Consider the following 27,075-nt stretch of genomic DNA (forward strand, 5'->3'; position numbering starts at 1 on the left):
ATTTGCCAAGCATATATACATATACACATTCACATAATTCACATATTTGTTTAGAAATGACACTCGATCTGTCCATACTTGCAGACTGCCCCATCCCTTTTCCTTCCTTCTACCCACTCTGCCTCCCACCTGCATTATTCCTCAATGCCATTAAACCTCTGCAACTGATGCCTTCCCTCATTCTCCCCCATTGCCCTCCTGTTCCTTCCTTTCTTCTGTTTGGTCTCTCCTTGTCCTAGTTGGGAAAAGAGAGTTGACCAGGGTCTCAGACCCACAGGGAATGTCAAAGAAATGAATCAAAGGGCAGCCAGCTCTCTGAGCAGGGTCAAGCAAGCATCCCTCTCTGTGGTTCGGCGGGCAGTAGAGCTAATGGAACGGCTCTTTCATCTCTTCCCTGCACGGAGATGTGCTCACCCCCATGTAGCACTGACTGTACTTAAAATAATTAATTACCTGGTACTTGGATCTGGATAGCTACAGGTTACTGCAATATAAAAGCTAATAAAACAGGGAGGAAGTAATTAACACAGAGCATCTCTGCAAATATACATTGATCCAGCAAGATGAGGAAAGGGCAGTCTCTCTCCGCTGGAATCCAAATGTGAACATGCTCACCTCCAGACTATTGATCAGGACCCAACCAAAGGCAACGAGGGCAGAAGTCACACTTCCCATGAGCTTTGAGGGTAGCCTCAGTCTACAACATGAAGGGAATCACCAGCACATTCCCAGCTACTGTCGGCTGCAATTTCTTGGTTAAAATCAGAGATGTCCACTGCTTTTCACCTAATCTTTGTTTTCCTTTGCCTCTTTACTTTTTCCCTAATCCCCTTTTGTCCTTCACCCTTCCCCTTCCTCCCATCTTCTTTTCACCTTTTATTGTTTTCCATCTCATGGGCTCTTGTCTCCAGACCAGACAAAATCTCTTTTCCCCCATGTTAGTCTCATCCCTGCCCTCTTAGCTGCCTCAGAGGAACCTTGAGGAGGTCTCTAAAAGACATTTACTGGTTAAAGATGCAGTGTGCTGTGTGAAAAGGACACACTCAACCAGTGCTTTGTTCAGTTATGATTAACAGGTGCCAAGAGGACATTAGTTATGAGAGCCAAATGGGTTAATATTTAGTTTGCACGGTTTAGTGTAGTAAAAGAACTGCATGTGGTCTCAACTCTTTGTTGAAATGATGGATGGATGGATGGATGGATGGATGGATAGGTGAGTGACTGAGATACCTTTTGCATAATGTGAAAAATACTACAGCATTCCTTAATGTTGAGTTCATGTGCTTGTTCTTTCCTATTTTACAGTAGAATTGAAAAGGCCAACAACCTGCTATATATCGACCCTGATGCCTTCCAGAGCCTTCCCAACCTCCGATATTTGTAAGAACTCTTATATTCTGGTGCCCCCTCTATAAACAAATTATGTATTCCTGTTTTATCAAAACGTCCACTTGCTACTCTGGGGAGCAACTGCTTTTTATAATAGATGTGAGTTAACATAGAAGGGGGAGACACTTTCTGGTGAATTTTATTTTAGTTTTATAAGAGAGTTCCACTAATATAACTGCATTTTTCTTTTCATTTACTAAAACAGACATCATAAGGCATGGTTTGTATTAATGGAATTGTCATATGTACCTCTTGCGGAACTCAGTCATGATTTAGTGTTAATAAGATGCAGCCAGAATTTGTGCTAGCATTTAGCTTTTGACCTTGACCTCAAAAGCATCTCATTTGTTCTGCATATATACATTTTTTTTCTTTGATACATTATAGTGTTTTATTTTGTAAGTTTTAGTTAATAATAGACATAGTATTTTCTCAGCAGAGAGATTCCTAGTGTTTGAGTTCCATCCTTCGGGCATGTCGCATCAGCAAAGACACTGCTTCTTCCATGCAAATGGCTTCCAAAATAGCTGAGTGCTTGACAGAGTGCTATGATAGGGCTCCATAAAATACCACATAAGAACTTGGGCTACAAGTCACACTAAGCCCATTCCCCAGCTAATCACAGGCTAGAACTTAATCTTTCACAGCTATTTCCCTGTCACAAGAATGGAAATAATAATGATAGATGCGTATCAGTTACCTATTAACATAATAATGCATAACCACCACCACCCCCAAAAAAGAGTTCTAAAGCAACAGCTATTTATTATCTCTCATCTGTCTGTGAGTTGATCTGTGGAATGTGTCTGCTGACCTGGACTCTGTTTGCCTGACCTCAGCTAAGCTCACTTAAGTAACTACAGTTAGGTGGCAGGTCAACATGGGGTTGGCTGCTGTCAATGGTCTCAGTTGAGAGGACAGGTCTCCAACAAGAGGTGCTCATTTCCAGCAGGCTAACATAGGCTCGCTCTAATGGCAGTCTGGGGCCTTCCAACAGAGAGAGCTCAAGCTTGCAAGCCTCTTGAGATCTACACCCTGAATTAGCACACTGTCTCTTCTGGAGCATTTTGTTAGCCAAAGAAACACATGGGGCCAGCCCTGATTCAAAAGCTAAAGAAACACACTCCATTTTTTTATGGGAAAAGCTGCAAAATCACAAAATAAGGTGTGTGGATACAAGGAAGGATAAAGAATTGAGGCCATCTTTGCAACCAAAGTATGTAAAAAGTTCTACACCCTGCCTGTAACATGGTAAATGCTCATATTACTATTAGCTGCTAGTGATACTTTGACCCTAAATTTTGATCCACCAGAACTGGAGTTAGTAGGTACAATGAGCAACACTGGGCCATTGTATACCTCAGCTCTGACTGACTAAGGGAATAAAAGATTTAACAGAACAGAATCTATATGACATGGAATTTCCTCTCCCTGATAGGAGCCCTGGAAAGGATCTGAGAAAGAATTAAGGCTGTTCACTCCTGAGTTAATGTCAGAGGCAGGACCAGCTTCACTGGCATGCTGCCCATGCAGTCACACAGGGCTCCATGCTCAAAAGCACCCCACACCCAGAGGGCCTCCCACTAGGTTTAATTCCCTGCTGCCACGGTCTTGAAATGCTTAAACATTTTTTTTTTTAACAAAGGGCCCTGCGTTTTCATTTTGCACTGTGCCCCACAAGTGCAGCCACTCAGGCTCAGAAGTCAGCGTTATGACCTCTTTTAATTTCAGTCCTGGCAGTCTTGGCTTCCTAAATGGACTTTGCTATACTGTTTGCAGAAGCTAACCTGGATTAGGCACATAACAGTAGAGGAAATATGGGTTAACAGAGAAGGCATGGGCCTTAGAATTAAAAAAACTAAGACTTCATCTCCACCCCACCACTTACTCTTGGGCCAATTCCTGGACTTCTGAGATGCACTTATATAAGACCCTCAAGTGGGTGCCTGGGTGGCTCAGTTGGTTAAGCGACTGCCTTCGGCTCAGGTCATGATCCTGGAGTCCCGGGATCGAGTCCCGCATCGGGCTCCCTGCTCGGCAGGGAATCTGCTTCTCCCTCTGACCCTCCCCCCTCTCATGTGCTCTCTTTCATTCTCTCTCTCTCAAATAAATAAATAAAATCTTTAAAAAAAAAAAAAAATAAGACCCTCAAGTGAGATATATATATGAAAATATTACATAAACTACGAAGTATTTGAAAACATTAATAAATGTACTGAGTATTTTGTAGGATGATTATTTCTGGCCAACAAAAGTCTACCAGTCCACTCTCAGGAAAAGTCCAGTAAGGGCTGAATAAGAGTTATGGTGGCCACTAAGACCTTCAGCTTTTACTTAATACTGTGTGTCGTAAGTTCAAAAAGACAAGTTTGGGAAATGCCTTTACATTTCACGGAGCGGTATAGAAAAGAAAAAAAAAAAAAAAACTATATATGATGGCAGAAGGACCGGATTCCGGGTGGGATACTGATATTAGGTAGACAGCAAAGTACCTTCTCTAAGCCCCAGTTGCCTTATCTGTAAATAGGGTGGGTTGTGAAAAACAATTAAGATTATGCCTGTAAAAAAACGCCTTGCAAACTGTTTTTCAGTATACAAACTATAAGTAACTATACAAACAGGGGTGCCTGGGTGGCTCAGTTGGTTAAGCATCTGACTCTTGATTTTGGCTCAAGTCGTGATCTCAGGGTTGTGAGTTCAAGCCCTGCTGGGCATGGAGCCTGCTTAAGATTCTCTCTCTCCCTCTGCCCTTCCCACTTCCCTTGCTCATGTGCATGTGCTCTCCTCTCTCTCGCTCTAAAAAGAAAAAAAGGCTATACATACATAAAATTATTAGTGCCTGTTACCCAGTTGGCTTATTTCATTCCTTCTCTTCTTCTTTCCCTTCCAACTGCCATCTTCCCTTCTTTCTCTCCCTTTCCTCTTAGAAAAAGTCTGAGTGGAATATGGGGGCCACAGAGCCTTTAATAATAGAATAAAATCATGTTAGGGCAAGCAAAGACATCCACAGGAGGACTGCCACTCACATACATGTAATGAGAAGCATTCCTTCAGAGGACAGATCCAAAAAGAAAACCACCCCTACACATACATATTCCATAGTGTTGGATAATAACAGCATGAACAATAGCCAGAATGGTGCGCTGGGAGCATGTGAATAAGGGATGAGGAATCATTGCAAAGTTTGAAATCAAGAGATCTAGAATTAGACCCAATATTGGCCTATACATTATGGTCAACACCATCCACTCTTATTAATAAGGACCCTTAGGTTTCCCTCTACGGGGGTGAGAGCTGGGGAAGAACTTGGGAGGCTGTGGGCATGGAAGGTACAGCCCCAGGGGGGGGAATGGGAACTGTGACCAAATAGAGGGGCCAGGCTATGACTTTGATTCTGGAAGAGGCTAAAATCTATGCCATCAGTCATCAAATCCAACCCCACTCCCCCCCGCCCCGTGTCCTTTTCTCACTTTGAGGTGTTGAGTAGTCCCCAGTCCCACCTGGCTCCCCTGTCAAGTCCAAACAAAGCTGTAGGTGACCAGTTCCAGCCACATCCTTTCATAAGAGGAGGTTATTATTCTCAGAGCACTTGGGAAAAGAACTTGTAAGCAGTCTGGAGGAACTGTGTCATTGTCAAAGTATCCTCCTTGATTACTCTGAGAAAAATATTCATAGAATTCTACAGTGAGTAAAATTCTTTCACATCCACTGGCATGCTGATCTCCATCAGGAAGCGTGGTCCATCTTCAGTCTTTTGACTTTATTGCCAAGGGTGCGCTTTTCCCAGCTGTACAGTCTTCCTTCGGATATGGCACATGGTGACCCTGGGAACCCCAGCAACTCCGCACTCCAACGGCACTTCTACCAGCAATACTTCTATTTGGGGCTCATGCTGTGGCCCTTTGAAAAATTTTCCATACCGATAAGGGATGTCAATTAGTTGAACCTCTAATCTGAACGAGCCCATAATGGAAACAAAGCCCAGCTGAGCTTCCTTCTCCTTCCATGCTTACCTGTGTCCAAGCAGCCCTCATAATGGCCTCACAATCCAGCAGCCAGGTGGACGTAGATGGTGACGGTTTCAGATATTCTTTGGGATGATGAACTACTTGCTTCAAGGCGAAGAAGAAACACAAAATGGATGAAAGAATCCAAAGGGGGCCAGTAGGATTGAATACTTGTTTATTTCCTGAAGCCAGGATAAATGTTTATCATCACAGCCACCAAAGCAGGAAATTACAAGGGGTTAGAGGTAAGTTTCCATTTGACTTGAATATCCTAATTGCCACACACACACACAGAAATGTTGTTTTGAAATTTTCAGCACTGATTCCATTTCGTGCTGATCATTTGATGACACAGAATTCAAGACAACTGGAAATCAATGTTCTTCATTGCTGCCTTCATACTTCACCGAGGAACCTAAAGTGGTTAGAAAAAAACTCATGAATAAAGAAATGTACTTTGACTAGAAGAATATACATCAAAGGATTCATCTGGGTGCATTTTTTAAGTCAATATTGTATTTGCAGGCAATATTTCTTTCTGTACAGCTCTGCCTTCCTGGAGCTGACCTTTTGTGTATGAAAGATTACCTATTGATCTGTAAATAAGGTTTACACAATATTCTCTTGCCTTTGCATCCTGTCAATGTAATTCTCAGGCAGCTGGATATTGCTCTTTACTTCTCAATAAACCCTAATTCCATCTTAGCAAACCCTTCACACAGCTGAGAAGGGCCCCTTCCCAACTGACAACCATCTTCTACTCACACACAGGCTTGTTAGACCCTCCTTAGGATCCCTGTTAATGGTAGCCATACCATCTGCTTTCTCCAGCCAGGGATAATTCCAGGAGAGTCTTCACTGGGACTCACCCTAGCAATTCAGGCTGTTTCTCCCCATCCCTCCCCTAAGTCCTTCACGCTCTATTCTGTATTGCTTTCTCATTTCATTTAGAATGAGTAATGAAAGTAGCTTCTCTGATGATAAAAGTTGAACCATATGTTGGACATCTCAAAGGACTCAAGAAGCAGCACTGAGTAGTGCCACCAGTCCGGGCTCAGGTCTTGGCTCCCACCCTTCTCAATTGTGTGACCTTAGGTAATGGTTTTACTTCTCCAAGCCTCAGTTTTCCTTTCTATAAACCAGGAATAACATTACCTGCACCTTTGTACTGTAGGAAAGAAGTTACTGAGAACAATGACTGACATTTAGAAAATTCTAAGTGTTAGCAATTCCTATTAAACTCTTGCCCCTGTTACTAGCTAAGAGAGCCCACAAAGGAGACTTCATCTCTTTGTACCACAGTTCTCTCCTATGCTTAAAAAAAACAAAGTAATACCTACCTTTTGAGATTGTTGTGAGGATTAATTTGATGATGGTAATGACAGCAGCGGTGATGGTAGGATATTTCCCCCTCCAGTATTCCTAAAGTTTTTGAAAGCCTTTTTAACTTTTTGTTTTGCAAAGAATCCACTGACCAGCATTCAAATGTGGAAATACATCATTTGTGCTTCTCAAAGGAAAAAGGCATCCTTCTTACTGAACTCCTGACATATCCAGAAAGGTCCTTCCAAACAAGCAAAACTGCATTACCCTTCAGAGTTCTAATGGAGAGCTCCTGACCCCTCCTTTTAATGTTTATTTTCAATACCTGTTGTCCACAATATCCCTTTGCCATCTCCGTAAAAATTAATTCCAGTTCTTCACACCACCAGCTGGTTGCATTATGCTTCCCACTTTTATGTTGATTTACAGTTTAATACTTTTTATCATACTTTATTGCATTGGAACCTCACACCAATCCAAGAAGTAGGCAGGGTAGTAAAAGTCCATGCATTTTGCAGCAGTAAGCTGGCCTTGCCTGTAGTCCCTGATTGCAGGGCTCTTCTGACAGGAATGTGCAGTGTCCCTATGAATTGGAGTATTCTGTGTGTACGGCAAAGTTTGGCTCTCTATTCTGATGGGAAAAGGACCATATGAGGGTTTTTAAAAGTATGTACATAGTGGTAAGGATTGGTGCCTCCCCTTTTCTCCTCCATCATTTTGGATGTGAATTGGCCAATAAATAAAAACTCATTCAATCATTCAACAATCATTTATTGAGCTCATACTATATTCTAGGCTTTGTAATAGTTGTTGGATATACAAAAAGTGCCAAGACAGATGAAGCCTCTGCCCTGATGGAACTTAGATTCTAGTTGAAGAGACAATGTTGGATAATGTTAGGTGGTGTTAGTAGTACACAGAAAGATAAAGCAGGCCAAATAGAGAGTAATGTTTTAGAAAGGGGGTGGTTGAGAAAGGATGGAGGGGATGGCCTTGTGAGAGATATAGGAGACATCTATGGATGGCTATCAAGGAGCTCAGTCTTTTGTGGAGAAAAGGCTAGCTAGCATCCATTAATCCTTGGCAATAACACATCTGTAGAGCTGTGCGATACTGGTCATATATGAGAGGACTGACCCAATGCTTTGGGCTGGAGTAATCAGGGGACACTTCATGGGGGTAGGCAGCACTTAGCTGCAACTTGAGGGATAAATAAAGTTTGGAAAGACAGAAAAGAAGGATGATCCATGAGAGACTATGGACTCTGAGAAACAAACTGAGGGTTCTAGAGGGGAGGAGGGTGGGGGGATGGGTTAGCCTGGTGATGGGTATTAAAGAGGGCACGTATTGAATGGAGCACTGGGTGTTATACGCAAACAATGAATCATGGAACACTACATCAAAAACTAATGATGTAATGTATGGTGATTAACATAACATAATAAAATTAAATTTAAAAAAACGAAGGAATTTCCTGTGGAAAAAAAAGAGATGAACAAATGCATTTAAAGTAAAAGGACCATGAAGCAGGCAGATGAAGGGGGAGAAACTGAGTCCCAGCTAAAAAGAAGATACACACTGAGGACGACGACTGCATTAAGATAGATTGGGTTTGGTAAGATTAGAAAAAAGAAATTAAGGCAGGGGAGTTCAGGCCTACTACCATAGTAAAGAGTAAGCCATAAGAGATTTTGAGCAGCAGAGTGACAAGATGACAATGATTTGGGCTGTAGATTGACCAGGAGGAGGGTACAGACTATACACTCAAGGGAGACCTGCTAAGGGGCAACTTCTGTAATCCCAGGGTACAGTAATGGTGGCACCTGGAGGACTGGGGAGGCATGGTTCAAGTGGGGACACATTTCCAAAAAGGAGATATGTGATTTACGTCTAGGTGAGACATGGACCCAAGGGACTGCAGGGATTTTGACCCTCACCCCTAGTAACCCCCAAAGCCTTCCTTCTCCCATGCCTCCCCTAACCACCTCCCACATAGAACCATCCTGCAGATGGGGCCAGAAGTCCTTTTACACAGGGGCTGGTGATTATTGGAAAGAAATTATTAGCTATCTCCCTGGCTGTCAGTATTGTAAGGATCTAAGGATGTTGTCATGACTACAGAAATGTTTGGGCACAGTGGAAATTATACAATTGTTTCTTTTATCAGTTAGATGTCTAGCAGAGCCAACTCTGCCTGCCATTGTCAATGCTAGGAAAACTATGGTCAGATTTTCCTTCTGAAATGCTGAAGTTCAGGATGAGATTTCAGCCTGAGCATGTCAGTTCAAGGAGGGCAAAAACCTCCTCTTAACTGAGGGCCTGATCATCAAGAAGGTGATGTTTTCATACTGCTCACCTCCCCTCCTCATTCCTCTAACCTGTTCCCTGTGTTTTCTCCTACAAGAAGCCTGGGTCTTTTCCATCAGCAAGACTATTACTTGATCCATCAGTGTACATCAATATGTTCAGGTCTTGATGTTCTTCTTCCTAGAGGAATTTCCATTTTTATTTTTATTTTTATTTTTTTTAAATTTTATTTATTTATTTGAGAGAGAGAGAATGAGAGAGAGCAAGCACATGAGAGGGGGGAGGGTCAGAGGGAGAAGCAGACTCCCTGCCGAGCAGGGAGCCCGATGCGGGACTCGATCCCGGGACTCCAGGATCATGACCTGAGCCGAAGGCAGTCGCTTAACCAACTGAGCCACCCAGGTGCCCGAGGAATTTCCATTTTTAAAAGAGATGCTTAGAAAAGGCAATGTGAAACCCAAGAATTGATAATGATAGACTCCAGGTATGGAGGTTTCTGGAGGGACACATAAGTCCCAAAGGATCCACCCCAATAGCACGTAGACAACCATACTCAACCCACTTGTGGATTCTCTGAATTGTTTTCTCATTGCATATACCTTCTCATGAGGTAGGTGTGTCCTCACCTCGTTAATTCTGAACTAAGGCCTGTCTGTCATCACCAGAAGTCAGATGTAAAGACAAGTCTAGCGAGGGTTCAGAGAGAAACAAGTCTCAGATGAGCTGTGTGAAGCTCAGCCCTGATGTCTTCCTCAGTGCTAGCATAGCTCCCACTTCCCCCGACAGTGATGACTGATCCTTTTAGGTCTCAGTTTCTTCATCTGCAAAATGGACATAATATGCTTAAAGAGGTTAATGAGAAGAGGAAATTGGACTACACATCCTCTAAGATCTCTTCTAACTCTCTAGTCTAAACCGTGATCTTCACAAATCTGGGGCTCCCGGTGTGGCTGCCGGTTCAGCCTATTCAGACCCAGCACGAGGCACCTTGCATGGAAGGAGAAATTCTTTCTGCAAATGGGAAAATACAGCATCCTGCAGAACACTGTATTTCCCAGATCAGGCTCCTCTTCTCTAGGATTCACGTAGACCTTTCAAGAGCTGAGATCCTCTGGGTACATTAAGAACTTAAACCAGCTAGAGACTTACTCTTAAATTAGGAACAGCAGCTGCTCAACTCCTGGAATTAAAGGACAGGCATAGGATCCATCACTGCCACTTCAGTCCCTCACACATGAGCATAGCCAGCCTCAGCAGAGGCCGGGAGACCATAGAAGTGGGGGTGAGGCTTAAAAGGCAGACAGCAGTCGGCAGCCGCTGGAGCTGGACTGGGAGGGCCAGATCCCAGCAGGGGCTGCCTCAGGCACAGGCAGGAGGAGCGACAACTCCAACAGCAAACCTGAAGGGCATCAGGCAAAGCAGCACCTCCATGAAAAATGAACTCCTGGCTCATCTCCCACCACTGCAGTCTCAATGTTGGGAGGTTTAAAGGGTGTTTTTGTCTTTTGCAGACCCTTTTACATTTGCAAGTATCCCTGGGAGACACCCCACATTAAGAGGTTGGAGCTAACACAGGACTCTCCCTAAGGATTGGGGGCAGCCCCTGGAGGCCAGGATGGGCAGCCGGGGCAGGCAGGACAAAGACGGAGAGAGGGCGACACAAGAGAACTCTAGTTACCAGATTCTGTGCTACTCCACGATGGGAACTAGATTGTCTTCATAGCTAGATCCCCAACTCTGGGCATTAAAAAAAGAAAAAAAGGCACTCGGCTCTTCATTTTTCCTTTTAGAGGATGCTGGCTGTGCAGCTCTCATGCACCTGGTTCTCGCCTCCCTTTAATACCTGTTGAGGGACCCACTTTTTCCTTGCTGCCCTCATTTATCTCATCTGCTTTTTCTTTCCCAATGTGTGTTCGTAGGCTGTCGGCTAAGAACAAAGACATGAAAACCTAGGCATGTTCTAGCAGAATGGCCCCGCTGCTCCCAAACTCTTGACATACCCATCCGGGAAGAGGTCTTCCCCAGGCATGGGTGCAGAAGGAACGCAGCCCAGGGGACTCACCAGACAGCTTATATCAAGTGGCTCAGGACTGGGGAGCAATGAAGTGGCGGGAGATGTCACCACCTGAGTCTGCTGTCAAAAAATCCATAGTAAGGGCTGTGTTTAATTCATCTCTGGGCCCCCATGGGGCACAGGGTTTGCACATAGTAGGCCCTTAATGAAAATGCAGGTCTGAGTTTGAACCTGTCCATCTGGGTAGGGGAAGGGAAGAAGCTGCTGTTTTTAGAGGACTATCTGAGGGCATTACGGAGTGTGAACGCTGAAGTGACAAATGCTTTAAGGAAGAATATCTTCATCTGCAGCAGACATTACAAAAATGTTCTGCTGTGGCTTAATCATGAGTTCACCCATAGAGAACACCCTGCAAAAAAACGTTCAATTCAAGAGGCAGTGAGCTCCTCCCTCACCAGTTTGGGTTTCAAAGATAGCAGTGCAAGGAAGACAGCAGGATGTTTGGGGGGGGGGGGGGGGGGCTGTGGGGAAGAAATCAGGTGACTCCCCCGCCCTTAACCAAGGTCAGCCATCGAGGTCTCTTTGGACAAGGAACAAACCACAGGAGCCAAGTGGACACAGAGTCAATCTGCAAGACACCAAGAAGAGCCATAGACCCAGCTTCCAGCCCTGGTCCTGCCAGTGAGAACCAGACCCCTCTGGGCCTCAAGCACAATGAGGAGAAAAACCATATTCCTCTCTACTTCCAAAGGTTGTCATAAAGAAGGAAAAGAAAGGGAGAAGATAAAACAGGGTATGGGACTGCTTTTAAAGTCTGAAGCAGCAAAAAGAGCAAGAACTGCTAACTGGAAGAGGCTCTGATGGATGATATGGGGATGAGTAACAGGAATTGTAACTTAGAAAGAAAGCACTTGCACTTAGTATTAGTTGATACAGTCTTACAAAAGTCCTGCGAGAGGGGCGCCTGGGTGGCTCAGTCGTTAAGCGTCTGCCTTCGGCTCAGGTCATGATCCCAGGATCGAGCCCCGCATGGGGCTCCTTGCTCAGCGGGAAGCCTGCTTCTCCCTCTCCCACTCCCCCCTGCTTGTGTTCCCTCTCTCGCTGTGTGTCTCTCTCTGTCAAATAAATAAATAAATCTTTAAAAAAAAAAAAAAAAAGTCCTGCGAGATATTTTCTGATGGCGCCACTTTATGGGTGGTAAATTTGAGGTTCGTGGATGGTGACTGAATTGCCCAACCTCACAAAATGTGATTAAGAAACGATCCTAGGGCACGAAAAATAGGGAAACTGGTATTTATTGAGCATCTATTCATCTCATCTAACAATCTTCCAAAAATAGTATGCGTGTATCTTGCCCAATTTACAAATGAGGATTTTGAAGCTCAGAGATTATGTACTTGATAGAATGGAAGCCAGGAATGCCTGCCTCCAACCCAGTTCATCCCACTTCCTGGCACACCACAGCAGGGAAGGTGTAGAGCATGGATGAAGCCAACATAATGTACTCAGTGTTCTGAGCACAAGACTGACACCTTATTAATGTTTGCCATTTGGAACTTGTGATCATCTACTCAGGCTGAGTCAAAGTGTACCTAAGAAATAACTTCCTAAATAATTAATGTTAGAAATGAGTCGTGAGGAAGGGTGTGCAAACTGTTTAAAATATTAACTCTTTTGTGACTCCCCTATGTATTTTAAAAGTAACTGCTTGCCACAAATTGGTAGCTTGATTCAAGTTATTCTTACATTGGCATCCCAGCAGGTCCCAAAAGGTTGCCACTTGGCAATGCTGTGTTAGCAGTGAATTTAACCTAGAGAGAACTTAAGATTTTAAAAGTCCTTATGCAGCCAATGTGCTATAACAGAAAGAACATTGCAGGAAAGGCACAGGACCCAGAGTGCAGAGTTCAGATGCCATTTCTTCCACTTTCTAGCAGACCAGTCAAGAAAACGGAGGCTTCAAAAGTTTCAGCTATCCATAAAATGGAGCTAATAATACTACCTTTCTCCTAGAGTGTGAGCAGGACTAAAGGACTTCCATACAGGAAGGCCTTTATAACGCGGCCTAACCCTTGCTAAGGTAATTGGTTAACTATGTGTTAACTATGATTCTTTCTGGTTTGAGTCTAGAAATACGATTTTTTTTTAATGTCTGTGAGCACTGCCTCCCTTATCTCTAAGATGCGAATCATAATCATGCTCAGCTCAGAAACTCGCGGTCAGGTCACATGACATAACACGCAATAGCTTTGTCAATCATATGTGCTACACACATGTAAGCCAAGGTCTGTTCCAGTCCTTCCTTCATCAGAGACACATCTGGATCAGAACTGTGACCTGTGTAACCAGCTCTTAAGACTGCAGTTACTTCCCAAAGTAGTCCTCTGGTCTACTGTCATTGTAGTCAGCCTCTCACCTGGTCCAAGTCAGACACTGGTCTCTACGTCCCCTAAGCAGGAAGAGACGGCTATAAAACCTGCCACTTGGTCTTCATCAAGTCCCTTTCTCAACCTATGTGAAGCAGCTAGCCACCCCCACACTTCCTCATGGAGGGGCATGGGAAGGGCCTATTCACAATCGTCCCCAGATGCCCTTCTTGCAAGATCTCCACACCATTTTTGTGTTCAATTTGCATGAGAGGTTAAGAACTATGTAACTGGAATGTAGCATCTCTCATCCCTTGGTGTCTCAGGCAAAACCAACATGGATATCCTGTTACGTGAGATATGCCCTAGCTAAGGATACAAAGGTATCCTACAGCATGCTCTGAATTGGAAGCACAAATAACATCAACAGTGACAGCTAGCTGCACATTAGCCCATCATAAACTTTAATTTTTTTTACATTCAGGCCCATTTTGTCTAATATTTTTCTTCAGTTTCCTTGATTCAGTTTGCCATTAGAGCATATGATTTTTTTGTACCCAGCCATGGTATGTGTAGAGGTTAATAGTTGGGCAGGGAGCATGAATCTTACTCTGTGGCTAACATATTCCATACAATTTTAGAGGAGTTACTCAGATTCTCTTACCTTACCTCTCAAGGTGGTCATCTAAAGGGGGCCACCCTAAAAGCTCTGAAGATGCAAGTAGAAAGTGAGCCAAAGTTCACTTGACACAATGATCCCTCCTTGGGTTCAGCTAACTTGCTGGAGTGGCTTATAGAACTCAAAGAAACATTTTGCTTACTAGCTACCAGCTTATCATAAAGGGATATAACTCAGGAACAGCCAGATGGAATAGATGTGTAGGGCAAGGTGTGAGGAAAAGATTTAGAGCTTCCATGACCACCACTCTCTCCAAATCTCTACATGTTCATCAACCCAGAAGTTCTGCACAATGAAGGGGGACAAACATGAAATATTTGTTTCTTATTACAAATTTCAGTATCAGGCCCCGGATGAAGCAACCCTTCCAGGCATTTAGTTGGACAGATTTCCAGAGGTAAGGAGCCAAGTGCTTAGCTATACAGTCCATTCATTCCTCTGTGGCAACCTTCATAATGAATGACAGTCAGTCATTATGCTAAGCCTGATAATATTAACAGCCCCAAATTTATAGAGTCAGAAAGATGTGGACTCAACGTCCAGCTCTTCCCTCCTTATGTGTAGCTTTGTGAAAATTACTGGACCTCTATCAGCTGAGCCTCCTCCGCTCTGATATGATTATGTTAATGATACCTGTCTCCTAAGGTAGAGAAGAGGAATAAATAAAACGATCAATGTTAAGTGCTTGGTGTGGTGCCTGGTGCATAGGAAATGTTCAATAAATGTTGACCATTATTATTATTAATCCTATACCTATCGAGAGCAACACAAATCTATTACCATTTCCACCTGGCAGCCCTTCAGAATTACAGGCTTCTTTTTCCAAGCAAAATATCTTACACATTGGACAATATGGTCTTGATTCTTCACCCCATCAGGGAAGGAAAAAAAAAAAAAAAGCAAACATACATCCCCAAATAACCTTATTTATAAAGTAGATACACATACAATTGCAGTATTAATGTGCACGTGACAAAATATACACAAAAAATATTTTGAAGCATGAAACCAAGATGAATAAATAATACGCTTTTAAGTTTACATCTTGTCTCATTATATAATATTTTATATGGCACAAAAAGCCTATTTTGCTCTCACTAATTATAGTGAAAATATTTTTAGAGAAAGCAATGTCATAGGATGTGCTTCATTATTTTTTAATCCTTAGTTTAACACTGGAGAAGCAGCTCACAGGTCGTATCAATACTAGCTTTCCAGGTCTGTCAAAGTTGAGAACAAAGTGTCACTAAAATAAGTAGATCTCATGGAAGACGAGCCTACAGCAGTACTCTGAGTCATCAGACTCAGTGTTCAATCCTATACTTTCATGCTAATGTGTTTATGAGATTCAGGTAGGAAATTTTCTTCCCTAATGTCAATCAGATGTTCTTACAAACTACCTGGAAGATATTGCATTTTATATTTTATATTTCCAGTGAATGTGTTCAAAACCCAGTGAAAAAACTTGAACAGGTTAGAAAGTTGTTTCCATAATTTTAAAATATATGAGTTTTCATCAATGATGACATGTATCATTTTCAGCAATAAATTGTTTCCATTCTTTTTTTTTCCAAATTGTCCCTACATAGCATAAATTTCTTCAAATGCATTGTTTTCCTCCTCATTATTAATATATCACCTTTCCGGGGTGCCTGGGTGGCTCAGTTGGTTAAGCAACTGCCTTCAGCTCAGGTCATGATCCCGGGGTCCTAGGATCAAGTCCCGCATTGGGCTCCCTGCTCAGCAGGGAATCTGCTCCTCCCTCTGCCTCTGCCTGCCACTCCCCCTGCTTGTGCGTGCTCTTTCTCTCTCTCTGTGTCAAATAAATAAATTATTTATATATATATATATATATATATCACCTTTCCCTTAAAGAGACAAATCTAAAGTGCCTAATTTAAAAATATCTGCTCTGTAGCATTATTTCAAATTCATTTGTTATCACAGAAAATATAAACCTATTTGGATCACTTTTATTTTTGTTAAAAATGTCTAAGTCTTCAATTTTGTCAATTCTTTGCAGTAATTTTCCTTGAGATGACCCACAAACTTCTAGGTGATAATATAATCAGGACCCAGAAACACAGAATCAGACAGGCAAGAAGGTTGATTCAGGCACCTTTATCAGAAGTAGCCAAAGGAAATTAGAGGGCGCAAGAAGAATCTGGGAAAGGTAGCTGTGGCTTCCTGGTGTTGCAACAGAGTACAAGGAGCCTCGGGCAGCAGATAACAGACCCACCCACTCTGGCATCATGGAGGTCCCACAGGGACAACATTGACCTGGATGTGGAAATGCCATTTCAGTACCCATGAGAACTGGAAAGAAGCAGGACATGGTCCAGGTCCTAGGGGAACCTGGAAATCATGCAGGGTCTTGGTGCAACTGGAATACAAGGCTGGAGAAAGACCAAGAACAGTGCCTGAACATGGTGCTAAGGTTTCCTGTAAGGTGCATCTTATCATTTCCCTGAGTACAAGATGAAGGATCAGAGTCATAGAGACATCACCTAACGCTCTTAAGGCCCCACGTCTTGAACCCAGATCCTCTAGCACTGGAGATGCTAGTTTCAAAAGCTTTGCTCTATGCTCTAAGAAGAGGACCAGAGCCTGATTATTAAGCCAGGATATTAGGTCAAAACAGAATATGCAGCCACGTTAACAGGGCTGAGCTCTTTAAAATCCTGCTCTTGGGCTCATTAATTCCGCCCCCATTACTAAAGAGTCTATTTTCCATGGAGGCTGGCGGGGAGCGGGGGGCAGAGTTTAAGCTGAATATGTGTTAAATGGACCCAGCTTTTGAAGTTAGGAGATGGGGGAGGCAGGAAACCAGGCTCTCCACTATCTCATGTAATTCTTTACATAAAGTCATTGTACAGAGAAACTGAGGCTCTGAAAAAGCAAGTGAAGTACTCAGTATCATCCAGCTGTTAAGAGGAAAGGCATTCAAGTCCAGGGTCCCTAATGTTAAGTACAAGCCCCTTTTCATTGTACCACAGCTTCTTACACACTGCCATCTAACTCCAAGATTGTGGGATTCTACCTAACAATCTTTACTTAGTGATTCAGAGAGTACACATTAGCTAGCTAGCATCTTATATAGTGGTGACGTATGTAAAAATTCAAATTCCCAATTGGTAAGGCTCTGTGGTAAATAGAAATCTCAGTATCAGTGAGCCCAAGATAAGAAGTCTTTTCGTGTATTAATCAAGCACAGTCTATTCTCCTGCTTATCCATCATTGGATAACTATCTTCTCCCAGAGTGGTCAGGAGGAAGAAGTTCATTTTATCTAGGAGACTAAATAATATAATTAAAATGTAAAAAGAAAAAAAAAAAAAAGACTCAATTAGGTGCAAACAAATTCCCTATCATGGGAAACCAATTAGAAGGTAGAAAAAGGAGTTCAATTTCAACAATCAGCCTTAGCTTGTAGGAAATGTGCTTTGGCAAAAATTATAGACCCCTAACCTGAACACATAATTGGCAGTATACCCTTCCTAAATCAAATTTGCCTAAAGCATCTCAATTGGGCCCTCCAGTCCCTGGCATGAACTCTATTTCGGCCTCAGTTCACAGATTAAAAGAGCTGATTCGCAGAGTCTCAGAACTGATCATTCCCTGCCAAGAATTGTATTCTTGGCTAGCATGTGTGATGGAGAGGGTCTTTCTTTCCTGACTTTTCTCAGTTCAGTGGATTATGCATTAGGGTCTCAACCACCAATTGGTTTGTCCTGACCACCACTATTAAGCCTAGTGTTATGGGATGGTGAAAACATGGGCTACCTCTGCTCAGAGAGTCCTGAAGTCATACTTCCTCTTTCAGCACCTTAAGGTCCACATTCCCCTACGTAGTTGTAAAGGTCCTTAAGATACTGCCTCCTCCTTCCCTGTCTGTTCCATCTTCCTCTGTTCCCCCACAGCCCTCCTGTGGTCAAGCCACTTGCATTCACTTCTCTCATTCAGGCCAATAAAGCTCTATACTCACCCAGAAATCTGGTTTTCTTTCCTTCCTACAAGAAGTCCTCCATGACTGTTCCAACCCACATTGTTCTCCCCTTCTCTGAATTCCTAAGACACTCAATAAGTAACATATGGTTTAGCACTACACCAGTCTGAGTATTTCATCTGTACTAGCCTGAACTCAATTCACCTGCAAGCTTTCTGAAGCCAGGAGATGGTCTTTGGTATGCTCTCTTGGATGGGACAGAGGTTGTATGGAAGGAAGGCATATAGTCCAAAGCAATACAAGTAAGAGCACACACAGTTTTAGAGACAACGACTCATTAATAAAAGCACTAATGATGTTTACAACAATGAGCCTCAGAGCTGTGGAGTCACCTGTCCATAAAAGGCAAGTATAGCACTTGCTTTGGCAGCAATATACTAAAAGGCAAGTCCATTATCTTGTTACGTGGCAGCACATAGTGGGAATTTTTCCCATCAATAGAAGGAACCTCACTAAGTTCACCCCGACAGAAGCAGTGCCCATTTTCATTCTTGTGACCTAAAGATTAGCAACAGTTCAGCATGAAAGGTGTTAACACTAGCTCAGAACGTGAAACTCGCTGTTGAGAGGGGATAACTGTAAGCTTTTCTTTAGAAGATCCTTTTGCAGAACTTAAATTTGCTGACATTTTACCCTCAGGCCTTTACCTGTTTTTGAAGATAAACCACAGTTGAGTGAATCAAAATAATTTTGCAGCAGTCATTTGACCAAAGCAAACCCATTGAGATATAGGAGCTCCTAGGTGATTACCCACTTCCAGCCTCCATCAGACATGAATTTATTGGTCAAAGGGGAAAAATGAATTGAAAACTAAGTGTTCGTTCGAACTCCATTTCCCGAGTTATCTCGGGGTTATGGAGAGTCTTAGCTATAGAGTTATCACCAATAATCCATCTCATTAGATGGTCACTAGATCTTCTTAAGTGTCTTAAACCTAGCAGTACTGGAATAATTTTAACCATTTTGCTGTGTATTTTCTATAAAAACCAAAGATTTCAATGTGCAACTATAGACATTTACAGATATCCCTTAAGTATCGTGGCTTCAGAAGCTCATGCTATTGATATTAAATAATGTACCATTCTCATTGACAATCATAAATTCTTCCTTCCTTCAATGCTGTAGAAGTCATACTCATTCATTAAGAGAGAGAGCCAGGTTACCATCCATATAATGTCAAAAACATCAGGCGTGATGAACACAGGTAGCGAATGATTCCTTTTCTTGTGCTCACCCAGAATTTTGATGGGTGCTAAAAAGAAAAAAATGGTAAAGAAGACATGATTATACTGGGACTAAATCAGAGGCCTTAATTTAAATTGGCAGTCAGGGAGCTCTTCACTGAAAAAATGAGATTTGCAACTGACCCCTGAAGCATCAGTTGAGAGGGACCAAGCAAGGAGTGGGTGGTGAGCCTTCCATATAGAGCATGTCCAAATGCCAATTTAGTGTATGTGAGGAAATGACTGAAAGCCACTGGGGCTCAAGTGCAGTGGGAGGATGGCATGAGATAGGGTCCAAGAGTAGGTAGTAAGAAATATAAATTCTATAATGGAAATGAACTAAAGAAAAGCAGAAGACTAAAACAATCTGATTTACTTTTTTTTTTTTTTTTTTTTTAAAGAATGCTCTGGATGCTGTATGGAGAATGGGTTAGACAAGGACAAGACTATGTGTATGGGAAGCAGGAGTCTATTGCAGAGATCTAGAGGAAAGATGATGATGGCTTATTCTAGGAGGGTATCAGTAGTGTTGGAAGACATTGTATGGAATCAAGAAATCTTTTGGAAATGGAAACTAAGAGGATTTTAAGATGTACTGATGTTGCGGAGTGAGGGTGAAGAAGACAAGTGTAACCGTCACGTTTATAACACACAACTGATAGATGGTAGTGATATTTTTGAGAAAGAATTGAGGAGGAGCAGTTTGATGGAAGTAGTGAGTGAACAAATTTAGTTTGCTCTGTCAGTGGGACATTCAGAAGAATATATAAAGAAACTTGAATTAGAGACAGACTATAGCAGTCAGAAGTCAAGTATGAACCTATGAGTTGTCACCATATTGATAGCACTTAAAGCCATGGGAAAGGAGATCTTCCCAGCAAGATTATAAAGAAAAAAGGCAAAAGGCTCAGGGTAAAGATGGAGTCAAAAATAAAAAGGAGTAAGAAGAACAAAACAAAAGAGTGCAAAATGACAGAAACTAACAGGAAAGGGAAAAAGTACTGAATTCTCCTAAAAGATGTTTTAAAAAGAGAGAATTTAAATTGCTCATTAGATTTATTGGTTATGGATTGGTGCATTTGGCACATAACAAAGTAAGCTCTGGTGGAGAGATGTACCATGAAAAACTTGGAGGAGGTTGAAGAGGAATGGGATAGAAGAAAATGAAGACAAAAGATACAGACAACTCTTTCTAGAAACTTTACAATAAAGGAAGGAAGAGAAACAGGGCAGGCTGGGCTGCAACTGGAAACAGATTTGGAGTAAAGGGTAACAGCAACCAACAGGGAATCTATGTAAATGTGAGATTCAGTGCAAGTTGGTATTTGTCTTAGCCTAGGTGCTCTAAAACATGTCTGAGGGAGGACTTATATGGGAGTAGTTTATTTTTATACTCAAACCCAGAGAAAGAGATTGGATGACTAAGGAGAAGAAAACAAAGAGGGAAAGCCACCTCAGGAATTTATTATCAGCTCATCACCACCAGGTAATGGGGGTTCAATCATGCTAGAGTCCCTCTTAAGTGTCATTTAGAATATATTCAGAATTCTTCACCCAAAGAATGGAAGAGAGGAGTTGACCACTAGTCAAAAGTTGCCCTGTGGGGTATTAACTCTCTTGCACTTCCTGATTTGTATTGTACATGTCTCTGAATGGTAGAGAAACTTCCTTTAAGTGTCCCACTCAGAGGTGGTAGAGAAGTCCAGGGCAGAAAATGAGACAATCAGTACAACTGCAACCAGTGTCTGCCAAGTTAAGTCTGTATGTAGCTAGTTGCTATGGTGACAGCTAGAGTAAAAGATGGACCAAAAGGATGTGAAGCAGGGCACAAAGGTGTCTGACAGAAGGTCTACCTTGATATTCATGCACACCACATCCTTTCCAGTCTAGAGAGATGAAATGCATTGTGTCTAGCTCATGACAGAGCTGGCACATAGGTTCTACTGATTCCTGGCCTCCAGACTTCCCTGCGTCTGTTTAAGATTAATTACTCTAGGTAGCAGCAATACTGGACAAGTAAATTAACTGAATAAGGATTTTTATATATTCTCGGTGACAGATTCAAGAAATGTTTTGGAAACATCAAGTAACTCAATATTTTATGAGTACATACTACATTCAAAATCTGTAAATGGTAGTATAGATTGTCAGAGAATATTAAATATGGTCCTTGCTTTGATATCTCATTAAGGGAATAGTGTATAGACACATGAGAAGAGATCTAAAAATGGCAGAAGACTGGATATGATTAAATAACAAATGTGGAATAGGACTGTGTCAAGCTAGTATATACTTATTTATGGCAATGTTTCTGTTTAGAATGAGTAGAATCTCAGAGATTAGGGAAAGCAACTATGAAAGCCATTTGTTTTGGTAGAAACCTCAAACCCCCAGTATTAGCAGAAACTATCTGGGTAGACAAACTAGAGGTCATTTTTAGTTTCTTCTGTAAATGTTTCCATATTTTCCATAACTCCCACAATAAACATGTATTACTTTTATATTCAAAGAGTATTTTTAACATAACCAAAGGATGAGGAACAACTAGAATTCTCACCCATTGCTGATGGCAATGCATAACGGTGCAGCCACTTTGGAAAATAGTTTGGCAGTTTCTAATAAAGCTAAACATACACTTACCACACAACCCAGCAATCCTACTCATAGGTATTTGCCCAAGATAAAGAAAAATGTTCTCTCTCCCTCTCTCTCTCACATGTGCACAGACATGTGTGCATACACACCACCACCACCACCACCAATGTTTAAAGCAGCTTTTTTTTTTAATTATCACAAAAACTGGAAACGACCTACATGTCCTTCAAATGGTGAATGGATCAATTGTGGTACATCCATACAATGGAATCCTATTTAGCAATTAAAAAAAAACAATGAACTAGGGGCGCCTGAGTGGCTCAGTCATTAGGCGTCTGCCTTCTGCTCAGGTCATGATCTCAGGGTCCTGGGATCGAGCCCCACATTGGGTTCCCTGCTCGGCGGGAAGGCTGCTTCTCCCTCTCCCACTCCCCCTGCTTGTGTTCCCTCTCTCGCTGTGTCTCTCTCTGTCAAAAGAATGAAATCTTAAAAAAAAAAATGAACTAGTGATACACACCACATGATGGAAGAATGTCAAATGCATTATACTGTGTCAAAGAAGCCAGATTCAAGAAGTTGTGTAATATATAATTACACTGATGTAACACTTTGGAGAAGGCAAAATTATAGGAACAGAAACTGACCAAAACAGAGGAGGACCATATCAAGGGCTGTTGAGTAATCAAAAGAATTGACCAAGATAGATTCTACACGGATCACCAAGAACCAAGAGGGAATAAAACATCTGAGAACAATTAGAGAAGCCATAGGCAGAATTCACGGACTCTGAGTATAGAAGCAAAGATACCACAGTCTAGAGTCATAAACCCAAAAGGACAAATGATCCTTCACAATGATGTATGTACCAGTGAAGATTCTTTAGATTGCAAGTGACCAAGACCAACTCTGGCTTGAGTAAGCCACATAGAAAAGAAAAATGGTGGTGAGAAGGATTCTGAGAAACTCACAAGAGGGAAATGCTAAAGACCAGGGTGTCAAACAACTCTCATGTGCCTTGAAAACCTTCACCACTGCTGTGGCAGCCAGGTCCACCCAAATTTCAATCAGCTTAATGCAGGTGCAAGTGGATATCACCTCACCTGGCCTTGCAGACCTCTCATTTCCTGTCCTGGGTCTCTTTACTCACTAGGCACTCATATAGCATGCAAGCCATAAGTAAGGAGTTAACACCATGGGGACACATCTGACCAACAGGAAATAGTAGTCCATGAATAAATGTTTCCCCTTTTCCCCCATTCAGAGCAACAGTTCTGAGATCCATTTTGAAAGTCTCCTAAATCAAGTACTTGGCATTAAGGGCCAGTAACCAGGAGCAGTGGCCAACTCAACAACTTATCTTTGTATTGATTATCTTTCTTCCCCGTTTTATTACTGATGTCACAAACTCTCTAAACTCATTATCAAAGATACCATCTACAGGCCAGGTTTCATGTCAGTCTCTGCTTTCTGGGGAACACAGGCCAAAATAAGCAGACCTTGGGAAGGATCCATTATAGCTCTGGACATTTCAGCTATAGAAATTTATGGACTGTCTCTTAAGGGTGATGTCATCAGTGGACTCAGCGCTAACCAACCTCCAACCACCTCCCAGGAGACAGTCTGATTCAGCGAGATTAGGTTACATGCGTATTCTGGGGTCAAAGGGCATGGAACCTCATGCTCTAATCTCAACAGAATCACTTGGATTGGGGAAGGGGCAGTTCTCCAAAGACTGTGAGAAGGCAGGAAACAAGGGATGATTTAGGAACATTTTGTTACCTAGTTACAATTTGCTTTTGGATCATGTTAATGCACCTTAAAAAAAAAAAAAAAGAGTATTGTGCATTGTGTCTGAAGTGTAAGTTTCTTTACTCTAAGGAATCAGTATTTTGCTAGACCTTGGTTACAGCCTTAAAATAGAAAATGTAAGCATGCGGCAGGTGTATTACGGGATTTTCTGGTGGGTTTTTCTGCTAGCTCAAAACTGTTACTTTGAATTTGGAAAGCTTATATCATAGTAACTGTTAAGATAGCCAGGTTCTTTTTTTCCTCATTCTAATTCTGTCTCTCTCTAGGTTAATATCCAACACAGGTATTAAGCACTTACCAGCTGTTCACAAGGTTCAATCTCTCCAAAAGGTTCTACTGTAAGTGTTTCCTTGAGTGTTGACTTAGTAGATGTCTTGCCCAATGGCCTCGGGGCCTATAATATGCACTGCTTAACCTAGATCCTCCAAATAGGTCACTCTGGGTAAGCAGAGGTAGGAAGGCAAGCAGGAAGTACCCTTAGTTTTATCTGAAAGCCCGCTAAGCTCAGTTTGGAGACAGTCAGCAGTCTCCTCAATAAGACCATTTCAACAGAGCCAGCTTGTAGCAAATCAAGAAGGGCCTCCTCTCTTCACTATTTAGTGCTTTACATACCACCCCTACAAATACCATCCTCACCCCAGTCTTCCCTCACCCGCACCTCTTCCCTCCTGAATTCTCATACGACCCTAGGCATAAAGAAACTGGCTGACGATTCACAAATTCACACTGTTAGCAAGATAATCTATTTGCCTTTTCTCAAGACATCTGTATTTTCAAAGAGGAGGGGAAAAGGCCATGTGTAATGCCAAGTTTACTTTCAATAGTGAAATTCTAAGAATCTGGACAGACCCAAAAGGAAATGGTAAGGAAGGGGTATAAAGAGCTAAGGAAAAGGGGGAAGAAAGGAGGGAGGGAGGGAGAGAAAAAGAATCTCTCAACATTTCTCAAATTGTTCCAGGCAGTTTACTACTCCTGCATACAGTGTATTTGCTAAATCTGACCCAACAGGGAGGCTTGATGGGGGATGAGGGACACAACCCAAAAAATGAGACTTTCTCCATCCCTCCATTCAGAAATAGAATGATACAACTTTTCTGTGACCCAAGGGGAATAGAAGGAAGTAAACTGGCTGTGAGAGGGGGACTGAAATGGGAGGAAGCTAAAGGCCCAAGTATGGTGAATGAAGTTCCATATGGAGGTGAAATGTCAGCGTTAGTGGCTTTGTCATAGTGAGCAGGCAAGGATAATAAAGGAGTGTATCAGAACCTTAACACGGTGAAATTAGCTAAGAAAATGTCCAGAGACAAGAGACTATGAGAAATTGCAATTTCATTTTTAGGCACTGATACACTGAAGGTAAACTAGATGTCATTTATTTCCCTAACTTTGAACTCCTCATCTCTCAGAATACTAACTGTTCCAACATTGCCTCAGCTAAAGACCACATCATGCCCAGGAAACAAAATGTGGGGAGGTTAAAGGAGTGGAGCTGGCATAAAGACCTAATGTATCTGTACTTTCTTCTAGAGACATTCAAGATAATATCAACATCCACACAATTGAAAGAAATTCTTTCATGGGGCTGAGTTTTGAAAGTATGATTTTGTAAGTAAAGAAAAAAACTCCAGTGGAGTAACATTTGGTTTCTGATTTAATCATCTTTCCCCTAACAGAATGCTCCTTTTGTGTTTGGGTAACTTTGGCTTTTCACCATTTAAATTTCTGCTTCAGTATTTTTCTCTCATTTCCCATCTTTACATTTCAGAATCACAACATGGAGTCATGTTAATAATTTATGATTCTGCGGTGCAATTCAAATATTTAAAATTGCTCTTTGAAGGATGGTCTCCTGTGAGGCAACATCTGTTCTGAAGGACAGAATAACTCATGCATCAGTAAAGCTAGTTACTGCCTAGCAAGGCTTTTGTTGCCCCAAGAAAAAGACCAAGGAGGAGGCTGAATTTGGGAGATTTTCCCTCATAACCATGCCAAGCAGCTCCTGTTCAACCCCATGCTGGGCGTGAGAGGACCTCTTTTCTCTTGAAACAATCACATTTTTTAATGAGCTTGAGTTACTCCCTCTGACTTTGGGGAATGTTTTTAAATGCACTCCGTGCCATTAATGGACTCCTTTGTAATCGTTTGTGCTGGTAGCCTGGGTGGCAGTTTATCCACCGCCCAAGATGGCCCAGAAAGAGAGCGCCTCGGGCTACCCAGGTGTCTGTGGGATCTACGGAAGTTAGATAAACAGAATGGCATTTGGGAAACCGGTAACTGCCATTACGTCTGTAAGGAAAACATTTTATCCTCCCACTTCAGAAATTGTTGCATTTTTTAAAAATATACCAGTGTGTGTGCTTAAAATATGCCATTATGTACAAAAGGTTAAGTTCCAGCCAAGGAATAATTTCAGTCATTTTCAAAACAGTAACATGATTCAGAGAATACCCAGCAGTATGAAAAAGAAAAGGGGCGGGGAGGGAGGGTGGGGAGAGAAACAGTAGAGATGAGGACATGCTGAAGATTAAAGCTAAGCACAGCATTTGATGTAAATTAATTAGAACAATAGGAAAGGTTGCAAAGAGACTAGCAGAGACATAGCAAGTATGAAGGAAAAAAATTTAAAAATCAAAGGCATGTATTCAGAGTACAGGGTATTAGGACAACAATTTTAACTGAGTAATACCTAATCCTTCCCTTTAATACACTCACAACATTCGGAATTTATGTGCACCTGTATTAGAATGAGTCGATGGGGTATAGGAAATATGAGAGAAGGGGAAAGCAAAAGAAATGGATTAAAATATAAACAGAATAAAAAGTGTGCAAAATAAAAGCAATTTTCCTAAAAGGGAAGAAGCAATGATTTACTCTGACTGGCCTGTGACGTGAGGGTTGAAGGAACAGTTAGAGGAGGGAAAGGTGGCCGAGAAAGGAAGTTGTGTCTAAGATGGAGCTTTAACAGGTAAGTGGGATGTAGCCAGGCAAAGGGCAAGCAGAGGGAACAATCATCAAGGCTATTAAGGTTAAAAAAAAAAAAGGAGGAGGAGGAAAGATAGAAGGAGTTCGGGGGAAAAGAGGGAGTCCCTGAGTAACATCAGCCTGGCGGGTTAGAGCACGAATAGACAGTGAACGGATTGCCAGGCTACATTATGGAAGGAGACTAGTGATAAATGTCATCAGCTGTACCTGGATATCCCGTGCTTCTTTAAATCTTGCTCTAAACATCTTTAAATATAGTGGTTCTAAGTTACTTAATGTTACCATGTGGCAAATCTATTAACAGAGTATTTTATAAAAATATATCATTAAGTGGGAGTGTGCAGACTGCTCGCAGTTTTCTACTATGACACACATT

The 27,075-nt window shown here is 42.0% G+C and overlaps 1 protein-coding gene across 3 annotated transcripts in view; it reads left to right on the forward strand.

The window, feature by feature from the left end:
• Positions 1-27,075, forward strand: part of FSHR (follicle stimulating hormone receptor) — a 165,075-nt gene that overhangs the window by 116,645 nt on the left and 21,355 nt on the right. For 2 of the 3 annotated variants that reach the window (XM_021701174.2, XM_021701175.1), the window contains 3 exons: positions 1,306-1,380; positions 23,984-24,055; positions 25,245-25,322. In XM_021701174.2, coding sequence (XP_021556849.1) covers positions 1,306-1,380; positions 23,984-24,055; positions 25,245-25,322 — 225 coding nt within the window. The remainder of the gene's footprint in view (positions 1-1,305; positions 1,381-23,983; positions 24,056-25,244; positions 25,323-27,075) is intronic. The other variant, XM_021701176.1, reaches the window with a different exon arrangement.

Source organism: Neomonachus schauinslandi, chromosome 10 (assembly GCF_002201575.2).
Source record: "Neomonachus schauinslandi chromosome 10, ASM220157v2, whole genome shotgun sequence".
Taxonomy (NCBI): domain Eukaryota; kingdom Metazoa; phylum Chordata; class Mammalia; order Carnivora; family Phocidae; genus Neomonachus; species Neomonachus schauinslandi.